The sequence below is a fragment of the Calonectris borealis genome, chromosome 1 (genome assembly GCF_964195595.1).
Source record: "Calonectris borealis chromosome 1, bCalBor7.hap1.2, whole genome shotgun sequence".
NCBI lineage: Eukaryota > Metazoa > Chordata > Aves > Procellariiformes > Procellariidae > Calonectris > Calonectris borealis.
This window is the reverse complement of record NC_134312.1, coordinates 13,397,154-13,415,662: the sequence shown is the minus strand read 5'-3', so window position 1 is coordinate 13,415,662 and position 18,509 is coordinate 13,397,154. Positions and strand designations below refer to the sequence as shown.

Here is an 18,509-nt window from a genome sequence, read left to right as displayed (position 1 = left end):
TAATTATGAACTACTAACATAAGCATGAAAAAGGTAATTTTCATGCTACCACCTATCATGTGATGTATTTCAAGACTGTAAAGGAAATACTACTTTTGCCATTACACAAGGCAGTGATGAAACATCACGTGAAATACTACATAAAGTTCTGATCACCCATGACCAAATAAAAAGAATCCATAGAAAAGGTTTTACGGGAAGACCAGTGAAAGAGAGAGTCTTCTGTAATAGAAGACCAAAGAAGTTTTAGCTTTTTATCCAAGCAGAATTAATTCTGATATATAATTGCATTCTATGAATACATTTGGAAGTAAATACTAGAATGTATTAAAGATGTCAGGATTTCAGACTTGAAAACTGTAGGCTTCTTACAAGTGTGGAATTACGAAACAGTTTCCAATAGCAGATATGGGGTAAAACATCTAGCTTGTTTTACGTTAGCATTTGATAAGGTTAAAAACAGGGTGGCCACACAGTGAACTGAATTAATTGCTTCAAAACAGGGATAATGTCTTATTTTAGAGGCTCTAAGTATCCTGCCCTGGTCTTCAGCGGCCTTTCCAGAAGAGCATGGGTTTCCCATGGCTTTTGTGCCATATTACACAGATGTAATGGAGATCCAAGATCACACTGCAGATCTGCATTTAGGACTTTGGGCTATGCTTAGCGTCATGCTGTAATTGCAGGGCATGTCTCAGTGCTGCAGGAGGCCTCTTGCAGGCCTAAGTTACAACTTATATGGGTTCTGTGACATAAAAAAAGATGGGATTTTAGCTAATATAGGATGTATCCATAGCTCAAGGAACATCAGTTCCTGTGGCACTGGCATCACAGCTAGAATCTGTTATCCACTGCCCCTCTACAGTTTCTAGGTAGAGTTTAAGTTGTGGTTTAGTCCCTTTACACAGAAATGTCTTCAGTAATGGCTATCTTGAAAATGACTTTTTTGTCCTGGCAGATCAGACAGGAAGAAGAGCAGAGGTACTCAAAGCACCTCAAGTTGTTGATGCAACCTTAATAATTCTTAGCTCCAATTTATTCCCATATTTTGACTGTTTTATGGTAGTGTGCAGTCTCGAAAGTACAATGTGAGAATTCCAACAAATTCAAACAACTGCATTAAATATTGTGTCCAAGAGGAGTCAAAGCTCTTTGACTCCACTTTCATGCAATTTTAAGTGCTATACAGCTTCATGGCTAAATCAGAAAAATCGCTACTGATGAGTTTAAACTGAGAAAGAAGTTATTAAGCTAAGTAGTTGCCTTGAAAGGACCTTCTAGCCTTTCATCTAGCTACTTCAACTGCATACAAAACAGATGGTACTAACCTAGGCCTTAATAAGACAGGCCAAATGCGAGTTTTAGAGATGGTTACAAATAAGTGCTTTTGCGGTTAAAATAGATTTTGGATGTAATCCAAAAATGTACTGCTCATTGCTCATAGTATCTAATTCAGTGAGCATTTCTACGTTCGCTTTTCTTCCTTTATTTTATACAATGCATATTAAATATAAAAGCCTAATCCACAGATGAGAATCCAACTAATTTCTCCTAGTGCCATTGTGGCTGTACAGAAGAATCATGCTGCCTTTTGTTTGCTTTCTAGTCCTAGGAACCCTGTATTTCCCTCTGCAGAGAAGAAGGGTAGTCGGTGCTGCTGTCTTCTGCTAGCTCACCGTATGCTAACTGGGGACCACCCCTCAGAGGTGGGATTTGGTTTTGGGCTGCATTTAGATGTGAAGCTGAAACACTCTCTTGTGTTATGAGCAGTAACTGTCACCGCCAGCCTATAAGCCATAAGCACCATTCTGCCATCGCATCACTGAATGTGGCCAGGCTAAGTTGTTTTTGTAATGGAGTTTCACATTAGATGTGCTTAAGACAACTGAAACACATTCTCAGGAGATTTATGGGCAGTAGTGCCTAGTATGCAGATTTTAGTTGATGGCCAAGATACTGAGCCCTGCCAAAATGGTAGCAGATCTAAGCATGTGCATCAGCAGAAGGAGTTTAACCTATCTCCTTTTCTTAGCTACTTTAATGTATGGGTTTTTTTGGTATTTTGTGACTCTAGCTTTCGAAATTGTTGCCTATAAGCCACCAAAGTAATTCTGAGGATCAGGATGCCTAAAAGATGGACATTCTGATGCATAACTTGTAGTGTCTAGCTCCTCTTTACATTCACATTTTTCAGTTACTAATACTTTATAATAATAAAAAGACCTGAAATAAGTTTTTCTGTTTGAGTAGTAACAGATTGTTGTCAGAAATTGTAAGTCAAGGAGGTATATTTTTCCAGGATAAATACCTGTATGGCTAATTTAGCTGTTCTATTAAGGAGACCATGTCTGGAAATTGAGCTCTGTGTTGTAGTTAATCATCCTTAAAGAGGGAAATAATCTTTTGGCAATTAGAATGCTGAAAGACCCAGCACACTCTAATAACCACATTCTCTCCATAGCCCTGCACAGCTAAGTGCTGCTAGTTCTTAGTTTATAAATTAAAAGAAAATTGCATGAAAGTTAACCTACGTATAGCAAACACTTCTCATTTATGCCAAATGTCTACACCCTACAAATGAAGCCTGGAGCTGCATAACAAGGCAAATGAAAATTTTAATAATGTCTCACACCTACATTCACGCATGATTAAGAGAGGAAGTTATACCGGGGACCTAATTTTTTAACAGAATTTGCAAATATGTTGTGATTAGTCTTTATTAACTTTGCTAGTAAGACCTTTGAGGTTTTTCTTTGTTTCTTTTTTAGCTTTTCCTCTGGTCTCAGAGTATTGGAGCTGAGCATGGCTGGACTTTGTAAGGTGAACCTGAGTCTGTCTGCCTCATTGCTCATCCTTACAAACTTCCCAAGCGATTCAAATATTTCAGCGAGCAGAGTACAAGCCCTTCTTTCACTGACAGTTTTAAAGACCTGCATGTAAAGTTGGACTGGACTTGAATGTGTGAAAGTTCATAATTTACCCACTTTTATGACACAATTAAGAGAGTTTATTGTAATCTGATTTATCTAGTTAAAAATGAACTCATCTGTTGAATACTGGTAATAAAAAAGGTGTGACTGCCACTTTTTAGCATGAAAAATGGAAAGTAATCTTTGTTTCAAACTTATTGAGCTCCGGCAGCAAATTAAAGTACAGCTACATTTTACTGACTATAAAACTCCTTATGAACTTAGTGCGGCTGCAGTTTTAATGTCATCCTGTGAACATCCATTCCACTTCTAAAAATCTCTGAGCCTGAAGTAGGTTTGATAAATCTTTCCACAAATCTTATCTGTGGTAGGAATAATAAATTTGGTGCTAACAGCCTTAAAGTATGTAATTGCATAATAACATCTGGGCCTGGTGCCTTGTGTCTGTTTACCTGCGGATGGACATGAAATGGAGATAAATACTGGTTCTTTTTCTGGCTCTGCAGTGAAGTGTGAGCCTCACTGGTGCCAGAATGCCTTGGGCTGCGCTAACAACAAAGCAGGGTCTCAGTAAGAGATTAACGCACGGAAATCGCGCAACACCTGTTACCTACCAAAATACGCGAAAAACCACTGGGGCAGGAGACTCTTACTCACACCCTGCAGCTGCATAATTGCATGTGCAGAAATCTTCGGGGGGGGTTCAGTACAAAGAGATATGTGAACTCCAGCCCCTAGTTACCTGGAACATCAAGAAGATCTCAGGCATAAAGAGAGAGTGTAATTTAATGGCATTACGTAGGGACTTCGAAAATTTACTCATCTTTTTGCTTGAATCTGGACTGACTAAGCTGATTTGAGCTGAGCAGCAAAGAAAATGAGGCTGCGGGCTTTTTCACCTGAGGGCAAGGAACAAGCCGGGGACAAAGAAGCAGAGCAGGTGCTACTGCACTTGGAGAATGGGACAGGAGGAGTCAGCAGGGCAGTAGCCCAGCAGTTTTCATTTGTTTGTTTGCTTTGTAGGAGGGCTAGGGAAGGTGCATGGGCATCCACAAGCTGCTGCTGCTATAGCAGTAAATAAAAGGGAATCTTAATCTTCTAACCCTCCAGAAATCAGATCTTTTTTTGAGCTCTCTATCTAGCTCTACCCTGTGCATGTTAATAGTAGCATATCCTGAGGTCTGGAAAAGCTGCAGCCCCAGTATCTGTCCAAAGTGATCCTGCAGTCAGTGTGTTGGTATGGATTCGAGAGACCAAGGGAATAATGTGACACAAACTAAAATTTTCTATTCTGTATTTAACAACTAGAATATATGTACTGCTTAAGTGGCAGGATTTGAAATTGAGATTTTAGGTCAGGCACCATCTTCTCTAAAGATCTCTCTTGTTTAATAAAATGAACTAATGGATAGGTCTTTCCCAACCTTTCAAGCGCTGTCTGCACAGTGACGGGGAGTGGCTTTCTGCCCCCTCTGCTATATACCTTGTGTAGAGAGCAGAGTGAGAACTGACCGCTCTGAATGGGTATCACAGTTTTGGATCTAGATTCACTTTGCATAATTCTCACTCACTGTGTTAAGCTAAAAAGCAGAGAAAATCATCTCTCTGATTTACTTATTTGATGTAGGAATGGGCCAGAACAGGTTCTACCTAGTACTTCAAACAAAAGCTTTCTGTTGCCCTTTGCACAGAGGAGTAAGAATCTTTTTTTCTTGTTTCATGACTAAAATAAAATCTGAAAAAAATGAAAGCAAGGATTGTGCTGTGAAAATAAAAATTTATATTCTCTTATTTTCAGTTGCATTTTTAAGTACAAAATAAAACACAACATCCCTAAAATTTTCTATGCAGCGTATAAATAACCTGCCTTCTGGTACAAACAGTGTAAACATCTGATTTGCAGCAAGGAAGGACTACCCAGAAAAGGATCTTAACTGAGCTAAAATGATTACGCTTTGCTCTATTCATTGATTAACAAGATCTCTACCTCACTGGATATTCAAGTCTTACGTAGAAAATAAAATATTTCTTTAACGAGTATGATCTTTGTACAAGTATTAGCTGGAATGACACCATGAAATGACACCCTGGAGAAAGAGAAGGACTGAATGCCTGAGTCACTGATCTGAGACACATTGAATACATTTGGACACATTAGCTGCATTCATGACTGAGAATTCCTGGTATACCCTCAGTTTAACATGACAAGCAATTGTACCCATGCTTCGCCAGGCTAAGTACTGCAGAGGATACTAGTATTAGGTTATGACATATTAACAGCAACTTAGTATTGAACTTGGGAACTTACTCAACATAATAAGTGCCATAAATGGGATCATCAATTTTCTCCCAGCCATATGGAAGCTCTGAAAAACAAAGAGTTGTCTCTTTCAGTAAATGCAGTACAGAATGCTAAGATTTCTAATAATGAAATTGTGGATCTTTGCTGGCTGTTGAGGGAAATAACTTGATAGTGAAATTAGATACAGTGACCAAAGCAAATGCCAAATCTTGAACACACCCCATGGCAGCCACAAGTAGTAGTAACTTGAAAATTGGCATGCAAACACAGATCTCAGTCTCTAGAACAACACATTTGAGTTGAACTACTTTATTGTTCCAACAGCTGTGCCAGCCAACAACTGTAGCACATCTTGTATGACATCACTGCCGGAGGAAGTGAGGGCATTCTGTTTTCCCAAATAGGTACACACAAAAAAAATACTTTGCTTTTTGGGCTTTTTCCTTTGCTAGGAATCCTGGAAAAGTTGGTCTAGAAGGAATGAAAAGAGTTTGCCTCCTGCCGTGTAAGTACAGTAAGTATACCTAAATGTTCCTGAGAAGTTTGTACTATTTGTCTCACTGTGAAGGCAGTTCCACAGCCACCAAAGGCATCCTGTTCCAAAGCTCAGTTATATATCAGGGACATTGGAGTACATAGTAATAAATGGAAGGGCAAACCAAAATAAGATATTATAGCATCTTCTGGACATAAAACTAATTACATTTTGCAGAAATAGAGATCCCTAAAACATTCCAGTATTAACAATTAAAATGTTAAATACATTAACTTAATGATCTCAAAAATCAATCTGTGTTCATGTACAATAAACTGTCACATATATATTCATTTACATCCATACATATTTTGTTATCACTCACACTGAATGTTTAAAAAATTATTATACTGCCAACAGAACTTCATCTTGTGTTTAAAAGGCACCAGTCAGATGTGACAAGTATCTCAGTTGACACGAACAGAGTAAAAATCTCAGGGCCAGATGTGATGACTTTGATGGACGAGACTCACAAAAGGATGGGCATTCCCATCATGCACAGGTATCGATTTCTGTTCAGTTAAAGACTATGGCACAATATACAGCGAGTGGTACTGAGATTCTATAAGGAAATTTGATTCTGGAATTCCTTATCTCAGATTTTTTTTCCTTTTTAAACTCAGTTGCTCTTTTAAAGTAACTTTTCGGAGACAATGAGTACGGAACTGGACAGAGCAGAACTGATGTAGTTTATACTGAACACAGTCATTAAACTGGCCATAAAGAAGTACTCCTGGATGATTTGAGCTTCTTTTTTTTTCAGTGACAATGTGAATAGACAATTATTGATGTGCTCTAAAAGGCAAATAGGAAAGTAAAGCTTGACTGGCAATAGGGAGCTTAAAGAGTTAAAAAACAATTTTAAAAAATGGCTTAATCTCTGCTTGTTACTTCTCATTTAAATGCCTCTGTAATAGCCGATCCTTTCTTGAGTGAACCTGCTTCAACAGCTGTGGTCTTCATCTCACATTGCCCTCAGAGGATGTTCCTGCTCAGCTTATTCCGATACTGCAATGAAGGATACAACCTTCTGCCAGAGACTGGCAGATGAAGAACTCCACGTTACTTTTTTTTGTAATGAAAAGCTCAAGGACTTCCTTAATGTTGATAATTTTTCTTATTATTCTTACAATATTGTTAGCTTTGAAATCTTCACAAGTCCACACTCTAAACTGCTTTTGTCAAGGTTATTTTGTTATTGTCACTTCATAGGAATAAATGCAGGATAAGGTATTTAAGCAGGTCACGGAATCACTGAATGGTTGAGGTTGGAAGAGACCTCTGGAGATTGTCTAGCCCAACCCCTCTGCTCAAAGCAGGGTTACCTGGACCAAGTTGCTCAGTACCATCTCCAGTTGGCTTTTGAATATCTTCAAGGATGGAGACTCCACAACCTCCCTGGGCAACTTCTTCAAGTGTTTGATCACCCACAGACTGAAGAAGTTTTTTCTTATGTTTAAGCAGAATTTCCTGTATTTCAGTTTGCACCCTTGTCCTGTCACTGGGCACCACTGAAAAGAGCCTGGTTCTGTCTTCCTTGCACCCTCCCTTCGGGTATTTTATTTAGATTGATAAGATCCGCCTGAATCTTCTCTTCTCCAGGCCAAACAGTCCCAGCTCTCTCAGCCTTTCCTTATAGGAGAGGTGTTCTAGTCTCTTAATTGTCTTAGTGGTCCTTCACTGGACTCTCTCCTGTATGTCCATGTCTCTCTTGTATTGGGGACCCCAGAACTGGATCCAGAACTCCATTTGTATCTCACCAGTGCTGAGCAGAGCGGAAGGATCATCTCCCTTGATCTGCTGGCAATGCTCTGCCAGCCGCAGCCCAGGAAGCTGTTGGCTGGCTTTGTGCAAGGGCACATCTCTGGCTCATCATCAAGTCACTAAGCATTAAAAAGCCCTGGTGTTGCTCTTTCCAGACATGCCCATAACTTCAGCAATATCTGTAGAAGATTGGCCCTACAATGGTTACCTCAGTGTCCTGTATACCATGAGACAAGACTGGGATGTAATACATAAATATTCAAAAAGAAAGCAGTTGATGCACAAATCCTGTACTGCCCCTATAGTAAAATACATTCCCAATGCATGCATGATAAATAAGGCTCCTCTTAATAATTTGCTATGAAAAAGTGGTGCTTTTACATAACCCTATGACATAGAATAAATATAAAGTATTAGTTTAAATACAGTAAGTACATTTTATTTTCATGTAACCTTGCAAGGTTTTCTTCACCTAACTAACTTCATGTTGCTTTCATATCTGGCCATCTAAAATTACACTTCCTTAGAAAAAAGTGAGGCAGGTACTGGTAAAATCTGTACATACTTAAAAATACATATAAACATGCATACACACACACACACACACACAAAAAAGTGTGCATAGGTCCCTTTCCCAAAGTATATTAGCAGGTGGAGTATTTTCTAACTATGAAATTAAAAACAGAAAGTAGATGTTTTGCCCAAATTTAAAAGTAGGTACCTTTCTGTAAATATATACACTTTAAAGTGTATAGATGCATAGGACATATTTTATTTTACATCTTTATGAAAATCTGAAATAATTTGAGGATTTGCTATTAACCTATTGGCCTATTTTTTCCTAAAGTAATGATGCATAACTGTATTTATGAACTAGCACAACTATTGAGAGGGCAAATGGCAAATCCCATTTTCTAGTGTAAAAGTCTGTAAAAATTTAATGAATTGGACATATTATGGAGAACCCACTTTTAAATGCATGGATTGAACCACTGATTATCTAACATCATAAAATAGTCATGCATTCAGAAGAAAGGAGATAAAAAATTACCTTCATGTACCATAACAGATATAAAATCCATGTAAGGCTATGCTCTAATTTCATTTTTCCATTTGAGATTCAGCCTGTAAGCTATGTTTAATTAAAATTCTGTGTTGACCAGTAAAATGGAATTGCTAGAGCACAAACCCCAAGCCCCCTGCTCCCCGCCCCCTGTATGGCAGATAAGGTTAGTGGAGTGTAGTTTACTACAGAGCTTCTGTTAGAAGAATCTTCTGCTACATTTGCTTTCAGGAGCACTGTGATTATTTTTCATTAAATCAAATGGTGGCATCTATTCCATTTTTCACTACTGAAATGAAAGATTACAGGACAGAAATACTTTAGTGCTTCATAAAATAAGAAGCTAACCATTTGCCAAATTAGGGGTGAGAGCATTACAGTTTCTCTTTTTCATTTCACTGTGCCCAGTGATGATCATTAGGGATGAGAGTGAACAGTAAACATTTATAAAAGAGAATGGTTATAAAACACTTGTAAAGGAGATTACTGTTGGCCACCATGATTTGAACTGGGAAGGGAGCTATAAATTACAGCATTCTCTGATACTCTTTTGGTAGCACTAGCATGCTAGTTCATGTATAATTTCTGCAACCAATGGTTTCATGGTTACTATGCTATACATGAAGTCTTCATTTTCATAAGCTCAACACTTCTAGCATTCATGTCTTTCAATTCTATTGACTCCAGGAGGATTTCTCTGTATAGAAGGAAAAAAAAAATCTATCTTTTATCTTCAGTCTTCAATATCTGACATCACATTCCCACAGATCTCCTCCTATCATCCAGTGGAAGGTCTGTTCAGGTACATTTGTAAAATCACCATTTAAAAATCAGTAATTGTGCAGCATTTGGCAATGCTGATACCACAAGTGGATGGAAAGGTGCTGGATAAGCTGTATAGTACATATATATGCTCCAGTTTTCACATTTCATGCTTTATTCCTTACCAGAGAAGCAGCATATAGCTAACACCGCAACAGTCATCCAAATAAAAAAAAAAAAAAGATCAAAAAGGCACAGCTGATACTAAGACACTTTGCTCAGCATGCATCTGGGCAAGCTTTTAAGTGCAGAAGGAGCTGCATTTCTAAAAGTCAAATGGCCAATGGTAACAAAGACCCTTGTATTTTCAAAGAAAGAAGGAAAGAAGGAAAAAAGAAAGGAAAGACTAATGTAAATTCAAGCAGGTCACTTTCATAATCAATAGTAGTGCCTTCTCATCACAGCTTGCTTATGCTAATGGTCCAGATGCTCTTATTCTGCCTTCTGAAAGCTGTTGTGTTTCAGAATGATTTTTGATGGTGCCACTTAATCTTCTCTGGGGATGGAGGAAGGAGTACATTTTGGATCTCAATGTGCCAAGATGAAAAAGCATATTACCAAACCCAAAGATTAATTTTTTTGAAGTTTATGGAGTACTAACTGTGTTAAAGAGAGTCATAAAAACCTCTCAAGGTTTCAGAACAACAGCCAGCATTGTGTCACTACCCCACTGACAGGCTGGAAAGAAAGACGAGAGCATATTTTTTGATTCGGCTGCAATCAAAATATTTGTATAGTACAAAAGAATATAGTATGAGAGAGAAAAAGAAAATGTAATGCCTGTTGTTGTTGAAAATTGTCAGTAAGGATGTGGAAGCTGTGGAAGTCAACATGAGTTTGGTTCACCTGCCTTGTTAACACCCAGGCACAGGTCAGGAATCCTTTTCTAACCTATGTATGAGACTTTTCAGAAAAATATTGTATCTTTCCACTCAACAGCCTGTGTTTTTTTTTCTCTCTTGCTTTCTTTCTTCTCTTTTCTTTCTCCCTGTTTCAAATTTAGTTTTGCCTTTTCAAGTCAGTAACCTACTGCAGAGGGTATGAAATGAGCTGCGGCAAAAGTTACAAAATACCATGGACCTCCGCAGTCCAATGCAGTTGCACACTGTTCCAGTTTCTTTAAAAGATATAATCATCTTTGCAAATATTTATCTGCCAGTCTAAACCAGTGGTCCTCACTGCATAGCTTACACAGCAGACGTTGCCTGCAATACCCTAAGGCACAGGGCACAGATTACCAAGGAGCGGGTGCTGCTCGTGGCGCGCTGTGCTGCTCCCTCAGGAGCAGAGGGCTGGAGGTGTCGGGTTTGAATGCCCTCCTTAGCACGTGCCCACATTGCCCAGCCCATACATGAAGGAGATATAGTAGTTGCGCTGCTGCTCCTGAAACCTTCTGTTACAGGTTTCCATAAGAAAAGAGAGGATAACATTACTCACTGAAAGTCATTATTTAACCTATTATCCACATATCGTCTGGTAGGTCACCTATCTGCATAACATCTGGGAGCTCCAAAAAACAACAAAAAAATCAACAGGTATATGCTATGGTAAAATCCTTTATACTGCCTTAACAGGTTCCTCCACTTAGCCATGTTTCAAATGTCATGGCCTAAGCTGGAAAATGCAATTACTAACATGGACTTCTCTATGCTAGTGCACAAATCAAAAGCTGCAGGAGAAAATAAATTAGATAAAAAAATCAGAAGTTGAATTGTTCACTGTCTCAGTGAAAATAACAGCAAAGGCAGAATGGACAACCCCACCTCCATAGCAAAAACAAATTCACTCTTCCTGGTCATGGAAGACCTGGAAAACTTACGGAATGTACCGACTCCAAGCCAAGCCATAGAATCATAGAATCATTTAGGTTGGAAAAGACCCATGTAAACTCAATTTTAATTAAACTCATGTTCTCCAACTGCCATTCTCATAGCAGCAAATTTCACAAAGTCATGGCTGTTTATGTTCTGTCTGTAATCACAAACCATTCATGTGCAATTTATTCTCATGAATAAAATGACATTATGCATAATTTCTTCTTGCACAATGGAAACAAATGTCTAAGTAACATTCACATCTGATAAATGCATCTTTCTCCTTCTGTGCAGCTTATTGTGACATGCAACATCCTTAATTGTGCAGAACGTAGATTACTAAATATTACTATCAATTCAACAATATTTTCTCCCAGCATTGTTACCAAGTGAAATATTGCCAAGAGTAGGGATATTTTTCACATTAGGTGTACTTGATCCCTCTGACATGCAGAACTGTGTAATGTCTAATCAAGATTTGCATTAATACAGTGAAAAAGTAGCAACTGCATTACTGAGTTTTAACCATCAAAAAAGAGTTCATAAAGGGCTTGTTAGCTATTAATTCAAATAAAAATGAAAAAATGCAATTTAAAAGAAATTAGGGGAAAAAATGCCTTAAATATTGAGAATTTAGTCAGGTTATTGCAGGTAGTGCCTGAGATGGTTTCCTTAATAAAGCCTTAATAAAGAACTCAATTCTCAATAGTTTACTGGGCAATAACTGTAGCTGGTCTGAGTAGTCTCCATGGACCTTTTCAAGAGAAAGAGTTTCTATTGAGTTTCTATTAAAAGATTCCAAACAAATTACAAAATCCTGTTTTCATTGTATTTAGAAATAATAGATTTAAGGAAAGCAGAAATATTACCTGAAAAACATTTATTATTAAAACTTGATTTTTTAAAAATCAAATCATATTACCCTTTTGTCTTGTTCTCTGTCCTTACTCCTGTGTTATTTGTGCTTGGTACTTGGTTTATATTACAGAATGTTTGGGGAGAGAGAAGCTTAAACCAGCTCCTTGTTGTTCCCACAATTTCCACTAAAGTGACTTGTGTTTTGCTGGGGAAATGGAGACCACTAGGAAACACTGAAAAATCTCATTTTTTAGCTACAAGTTCTTGCCAAGGAGACTGGATATAAATGCATCAGGTTTCCATGGAATAATTAAAGAGTTATGTTCCCTACTTTCTAAGAATAGTTTGGAATAATTTTCTGAATTCTGTATTAATTACACATTATCTCACTTTTAATATAACAAAGGGTACTTCTAAACAGAGTCACTGACACCCTTGTCCTCACAGCTCCTAGCTTGAAACTAGCTAATGTGGGCACTGCTAGGAGTGAAGTCACTTCGGGATGAACCTCAGTGCAGAACGCGAACCTGCCGGAGGAGCTCAGCACGTGCCCCAGCGGTCACTCACACGCGTGCCGAGGAGCGGCGACGGCATTGCCGGCTGGTTCGAAGTTCAGACATGCACATAAGAGAGGCGGTCACAGGCACACTCGTTTTACCAGCAGAAAAGGAGCCCCAAGTACATCAACTCTGTGCCGCATTATCAATTTGTATTCCTGAAGTTCAGCAGATTTGCTGCATGCCACGTACAGCTCCAATGTGGAAGATTTTGCCTTTGAAACTGATTTTATTAACACAGCTTTTTTTATGCTATATTCTTCAGACTTTGAAGAAAACAGACTGAAGAGAAACATTCTTTTTGATCTTTTGGATGTTCAAATCTTTCAGCGCTTGTACCTCATTACTGACTGTATCAATTCAGCCTTGTCACAAACCAGTGTTTTCTACCTAATAACTGCCTGATCTCATTAAGTTAGGCTTTTCTTCTTCTATTTGCTTTTCAGTCTCTTCATTTATTTATATTATTTCCTTTGCTGTTAAATGTTTAACAACACACCTTGTGAATTTATGGAGTTACTGACTTTACTGTTATTATATAACCTAAAACCTGCAGTTTGGCTACTGACCTAAAAAGCCCCATAAAAGTATGTAGCTACTAATAGCGCAGGCTAGACCTCATGGGAGGCAGCTAGGTATTCTGTTACTAGTATTTCAAATTCATATATAGGCTTCAACATACTTTAGCTAGCCTTCACCTCTTGAACCTCTGGTACAACAAAGAAAAAAACCTATTATTCTGTAACAAACCAAATGACACATTTTAATGCTTTTTTCAGTGCCAAACTGTACTAAAGGCGAAACAGGGTTCCCCTCAGCCTCTCCTCACAGGGCAAGCGCTTCTACCCCTGATCATCTTGGTGGCCCTCTGCTGAACTTGGTCCTGTGTATAAATCCAGTTTATCTTGTATTGGGGGGTCCCAAAACTGGATGCAGTATTACAGACGCAATTTAACGAGTCAGTTCCCAACCTGCACTGTTGCAAGATTTTCTTCCTGCCCAGGTGGAGGACTTTGCGTTTGTCCTTGTTGAATTTTGCAAGGTTTCTGCTGGCCCATTCCTCCAGCCTGGCTAGGTCCCTCAATGGCAGCTCTGCCCTTGACCATGTTGACTGGTCCCCCTGGGGTCACCTGCAAAGTTGACTTTGTTGCCTCCTTCAGACTGCACATAAAGATGTCAAAACAGGAGAGACTCTGTTATAAACCCCTGCGATACTCCTCTTGCATAGGTATTCAGGTTTAGTATGGCCCATTAACCACTGCTCTCTGATCCCCACCACCCAACCAGTTATTTACCTGTGCAGTTCTCCATCCATCCAGATTTTTGATGTCTTAAGTGCGATACACAAATATTGTGGGAGGCAGTGCAAAAAATCTTTCAAAAGCCAAGGTAAATGACATCCACCGCTTTTGCCTCATCCACAAATCCAGTCATTTTAGCATAGCAATCACGTTGGTCAGGCATGATTTGCACTGGGTAAATCCACACTGGCTGTTCCCAGGCACCACCCTCTTCTTTGGGCACCCAGAAATGTGTTCTCAGAGAACTCGCTTCATGATTTTGTCAGGGACATTGTCAGGCCTGTCACCTGACAGAGCTCCTCTGCCACAGCATCTTGAACTTCACTGTTTCATGGTCACTACAGCCAAAGCTGCCATCGATTATCACACCTCCCACTAGGTCTTGCTGTTAGTTCATAGCAGGTGCAGCTGTGCATCACACTTCATGGTGGGCCATCTGGTGCTTACATCGAGAAGTTATCCCTGAAAACCACCAGAAATCTTGTTGCCTGCTTCTCTCTGCCTTGCTGCCCATCTAGAAGAGGTCAGGGAGGTTAAAGTCCTCCATGAAAACCAGAATTTGTGATTAGAGACTTCCTTGAGTTGTTTAAAAAGGGCTCCATCCACTTCCTTACCCTGATCAGGGGGTCTATAACAACAACCCACCACCAAGTCTCCCCTACCAGCCTCTCTTCTGATCTTGACCCACGGACTCTCCACCAGCCAGCTGTCCATGCCACAGGAGAGCTCTGTACATCCATGCTGTTCCTCCACACAGAGGACAACCTTTTTTCTTCATCTCCCCTAACTGTCTTTCCTGGTCAAACAGGTTATTTTACCTTGTTTCTGCCTGATTTTTAAAATAACAAAACTAAAGTTTAATTAAAATTTCAATCAACATTAGAAAACATTTGTTTCATGAATTCGTTTGTCTCACTGGTCCTTGAGAGTCTCAAGTCAATGTTTCAAAATAAAGCACACAGCATAATGCTTTCTGTTTTTTTTTATTTTTCTGTCTTGTTATTACACCAAATGGCAATTACTTCATTTTATGTGACAGGCCAGTGAGGCAAATGGATAGACATATTATAAAAAGAGATGAGAAAATGTAACATCTATAGTGATAATGAAAAAAAACCAAAAGCCAAAAACTACTTTGTATGCTTACAATGAACTGATTATCTGTGGGTGGTCCACAAATAAAAAGCTATTCTGCCCAGACTGTAAAATTGCATAGGTACATTACTTATTTGTGGTGAGCTGCAACTGCCTCAGAAGCATCAGATACTGGCCTTGGATGGAAATCTCAGAGCTGATTAAATACGCTAGTGCTCTGGATCAAGTACAAGACATCTTATATTTCTATATTTTATTTCCAAGTGGCCAATGAAATTGTACGCAATCAGATAGAAGAATCCTCCTCAAGGTACTTCCTGCATGATCTGTTTCTATGACTACCATGCTTTTTAATAATATGTTTTCACAGTTCTGAACAGTAGTTGGATATATGTGATGCAGATACATTAGTTGTTTAAATAGTATTTGATGAAATAGATAAAGGAATACAATTGATGAGCGAGATTACGTTGCATCGTGGAAACTTCAGGTTAACACTGCAGCTGCTGAGGCAGCAATTCTTGATTTATACTAGTGAAATTAGATCAGAATCTGGTTTTGTCTCCTCAGTGGCTTCATTGACTTGTCTAGGGTGAGAACTTTAAAAGTCCCATCTTTTATTACTTTTTGCTTTGTTGCACAATAGAGGAAAATCTGCTTTAGTTGCATGTAACTGCCTTCTGAAACTTCATGTCATAGCTTATTCATCATTATGCATTAGTTATATTTATGAGGACACTCAAATTGAGTCACTCCATACTTTAAACATTATGTTAAAAAATCCCTTGGCATTTGAATGACGAGGAAATATGTATGAATTCAGAAGCTTATTTTTCTTTATTTGAATTGTAATGCCATCTGCCAAAACTCTCAGTATGGTTCTGTGACAGCATCAAAAAGGAACTGTACATGAGGAACAGGTGTGTGGTCCTTTGTTAATCTACCAGACACATTTTGTTTGCATTCGTAAGGGCACTTTGCAAATGTAGTGTCCAATTAATACACCGATTTGTGACAATGACAAAATAATCAGGTTTCTAAGTCATTTTTCCTTCAGGAGTTTTAACAGTATGGGATAATAATAAGACAGTTAAGATCTACCCATGTTTTCTTCATGTTTTAATGTTTGGTAATGTTAGCATGTAACTAACACGTTATAGAAAGAAGGAAAAAAAAGGAAGGCAAAGTAGTACTTTCATGTTTGTAGTCATTATGTTTTAATTTTGTGCTCTGCAATGTCATGAAAAGTGGCAACACATGTATTTTCCACTCCCTTTTCCCCTCATCTCTTTCTTTTCCGGGTAAAATCTTCCTAAGGGTGAATAGAGTAGTAACCCAAACACTAGACAGGGGACTAAGAGGGTACTGTGTTAGAAGGATAGGATGGAGATGGGACAGAGGGATGGAGAAAAACAAAGAGCAGGCTGTGGTTCTTCATGTGTCTTGTTTATTGTTAAGCATTTCCAAAACCCTTCAGGTTCTTTTCCCAAAGAAAAGAGCTTTTTACTTCTCCCAAGAAACCCCAAATCTCCTTCAAAGACAAGCTGCAGTCTATTCCTAATTCTCCCTAAACCTAGTAGTTTTTTAGCAAAAGAATTTGTTCCTCCCCCTGCCTCCTTCTTGAGACTCCTTCCTTCCAGCCCCATCGGTGATGCAGCCCCCCTGGATTCTGTGGGGCAGGAGCACCTCTGCTGCTGTATCTAAATCCGAGTCTTTCCCATTCCCAGAAGTTCTGGGGGGAATGAGATTATAAAGACAACCAAAAGACTGCTGTGGCTACCTCCAAAAAAGCATATCTACAACAGTTAATGGAAGAAGAGAGTGCCTGCTCACTTTTTTCATTCATGTGCAGCAATGGCCTATTTGCATAAGTTGGGACTTTCAGGTCACTCAGTCATATGGCTGCCTTTATCGTAGGTATCCACCCAGAGAAATGAGGTATCTGACTTTCACAATACTGCTATACGTAATTTTGGAATCAGCAATCGATCTACTTGAGTTATTCCAACAGAAAGTAACCTTTTCCTCACTGTATGCCCTTGCTTTGTACCATCTGGTACAGTTTTGATTCCTGCACAGGTATTATATTAATTAATTATTTAAATTAAATTAATTAGTTTTAATTGTGTTTGTACTTAATGGTTGAAGGTAGGTCTCCAAATTGAAGCTGTACCAACTCAGTGGCATAATAAACAAATCTTCAATTTCAACTCCTCTTTTTCTGTTAGTCTTTTAATTTCTGCTCTACTGTTCTCCAGTCTCTTCAGCTCCTTAAATATCATGGTCACTACAAGTTCTTCAAAAAAAAGAGACCCTCCAAACTGCTTCCCCTACAACTTATCCCAAAAGATGTATAGTCTACCACGAAGTTAGTACAGAATAGACCTTACAGGAACACCAAGCATGAAGATTGAACAGATCTCTCTCTCACTGCAGTACCTCATTTCAGCCCAGCTTTGCCTGACTCTATTTTATACCTTTCTAATTCCTCTGTAAGCCAGCTTAGAAGTAATCAGATATAGGCATACAAAGGCATGCCTTTTACAGACTGACCTAGCGATATTTGATTGAAATTTTTTGAGTATTTCTCCTTCTGGCCCATGAGAACAATTCAGACTGAGTGCTTAGGCTGGGTCACCTCAACTTCAGCACACCCTGTTCAGAAGGCTCAGTAAGAAGGGCAGCAGCATGACCTTACTGATTAGAGCCTCAGTTACTTCAAAAAATAGATGTATGATGGCCTAAAAGAAAATATAAAAACTACTGTTCAGCCAAAGCTGTCCCTAAATCAGTAGAAAGGAGTCTGAAGATATCAGACAAATAAACTGCAGAAATTGCAAGCAGGAGAAAAGGAGAAATTAGGTTGTGGCAACGTGTTTTTTAAGATTGATTTTGTTGTCATTGTCTGTAACTACGCACGGTTGTAATATAACCAGGGAAGAGAAAATAAGCACAGAACAGAACAACTTTTAATGGCTGGTTATATTTCTTTTCATTCATTTGCAGTCTTCATAAAACTTAATAAACTCTACTAGCCATCTGCAGGCAGAACTCAGAGGATGAGAATTTTATTGGGACTTCTTTACTGGACAGGTGTAGACATTATAATTATTATCTTAAAGTCAAGCAGAGCTGGAAGGGACTTGATTTTATGTCTCTCTCGATAGGGACTCCTGACATTGTAACTGTAATGCTTGCTATGTACTGCTGTAAAATGTAACATTGGGATTATCATCCATAACTTTCAGATGCAGCAGAACAGGCTAAAACAAGTTTGTAATTTAAGATATATTCACTGTGTGCACTAATCAATAGCTAGTTATGTTTTTCCTTGGTGAACTTAATTATTTTGAGGAAAACGTTATATGCCTACAGAATATGTGTGCTCAATTCCTAAGTTTGTCTTTTGTGCCAAGCTGCAGTTAGGATTTGTGGATTCAAATGAGTGTCTGTTTTCTTCTTTGATAT

General features: G+C 38.7%; 1 protein-coding gene across 6 annotated transcripts in view; it reads right to left on the bottom strand.

Annotated features, from left to right (window-relative positions):
* Nucleotides 1–18,509, bottom strand: part of MAGI2 (membrane associated guanylate kinase, WW and PDZ domain containing 2) — a 764,133-nt gene that overhangs the window by 156,209 nt on the left and 589,415 nt on the right. For all 6 annotated transcript variants that reach the window (XM_075144530.1, XM_075144538.1, XM_075144553.1 and 3 more), the window contains one exon: nt 5,239–5,296. In XM_075144530.1, the coding sequence (XP_075000631.1) occupies nt 5,239–5,296 (58 nt within the window). The remainder of the gene's footprint in view (nt 1–5,238; nt 5,297–18,509) is intronic.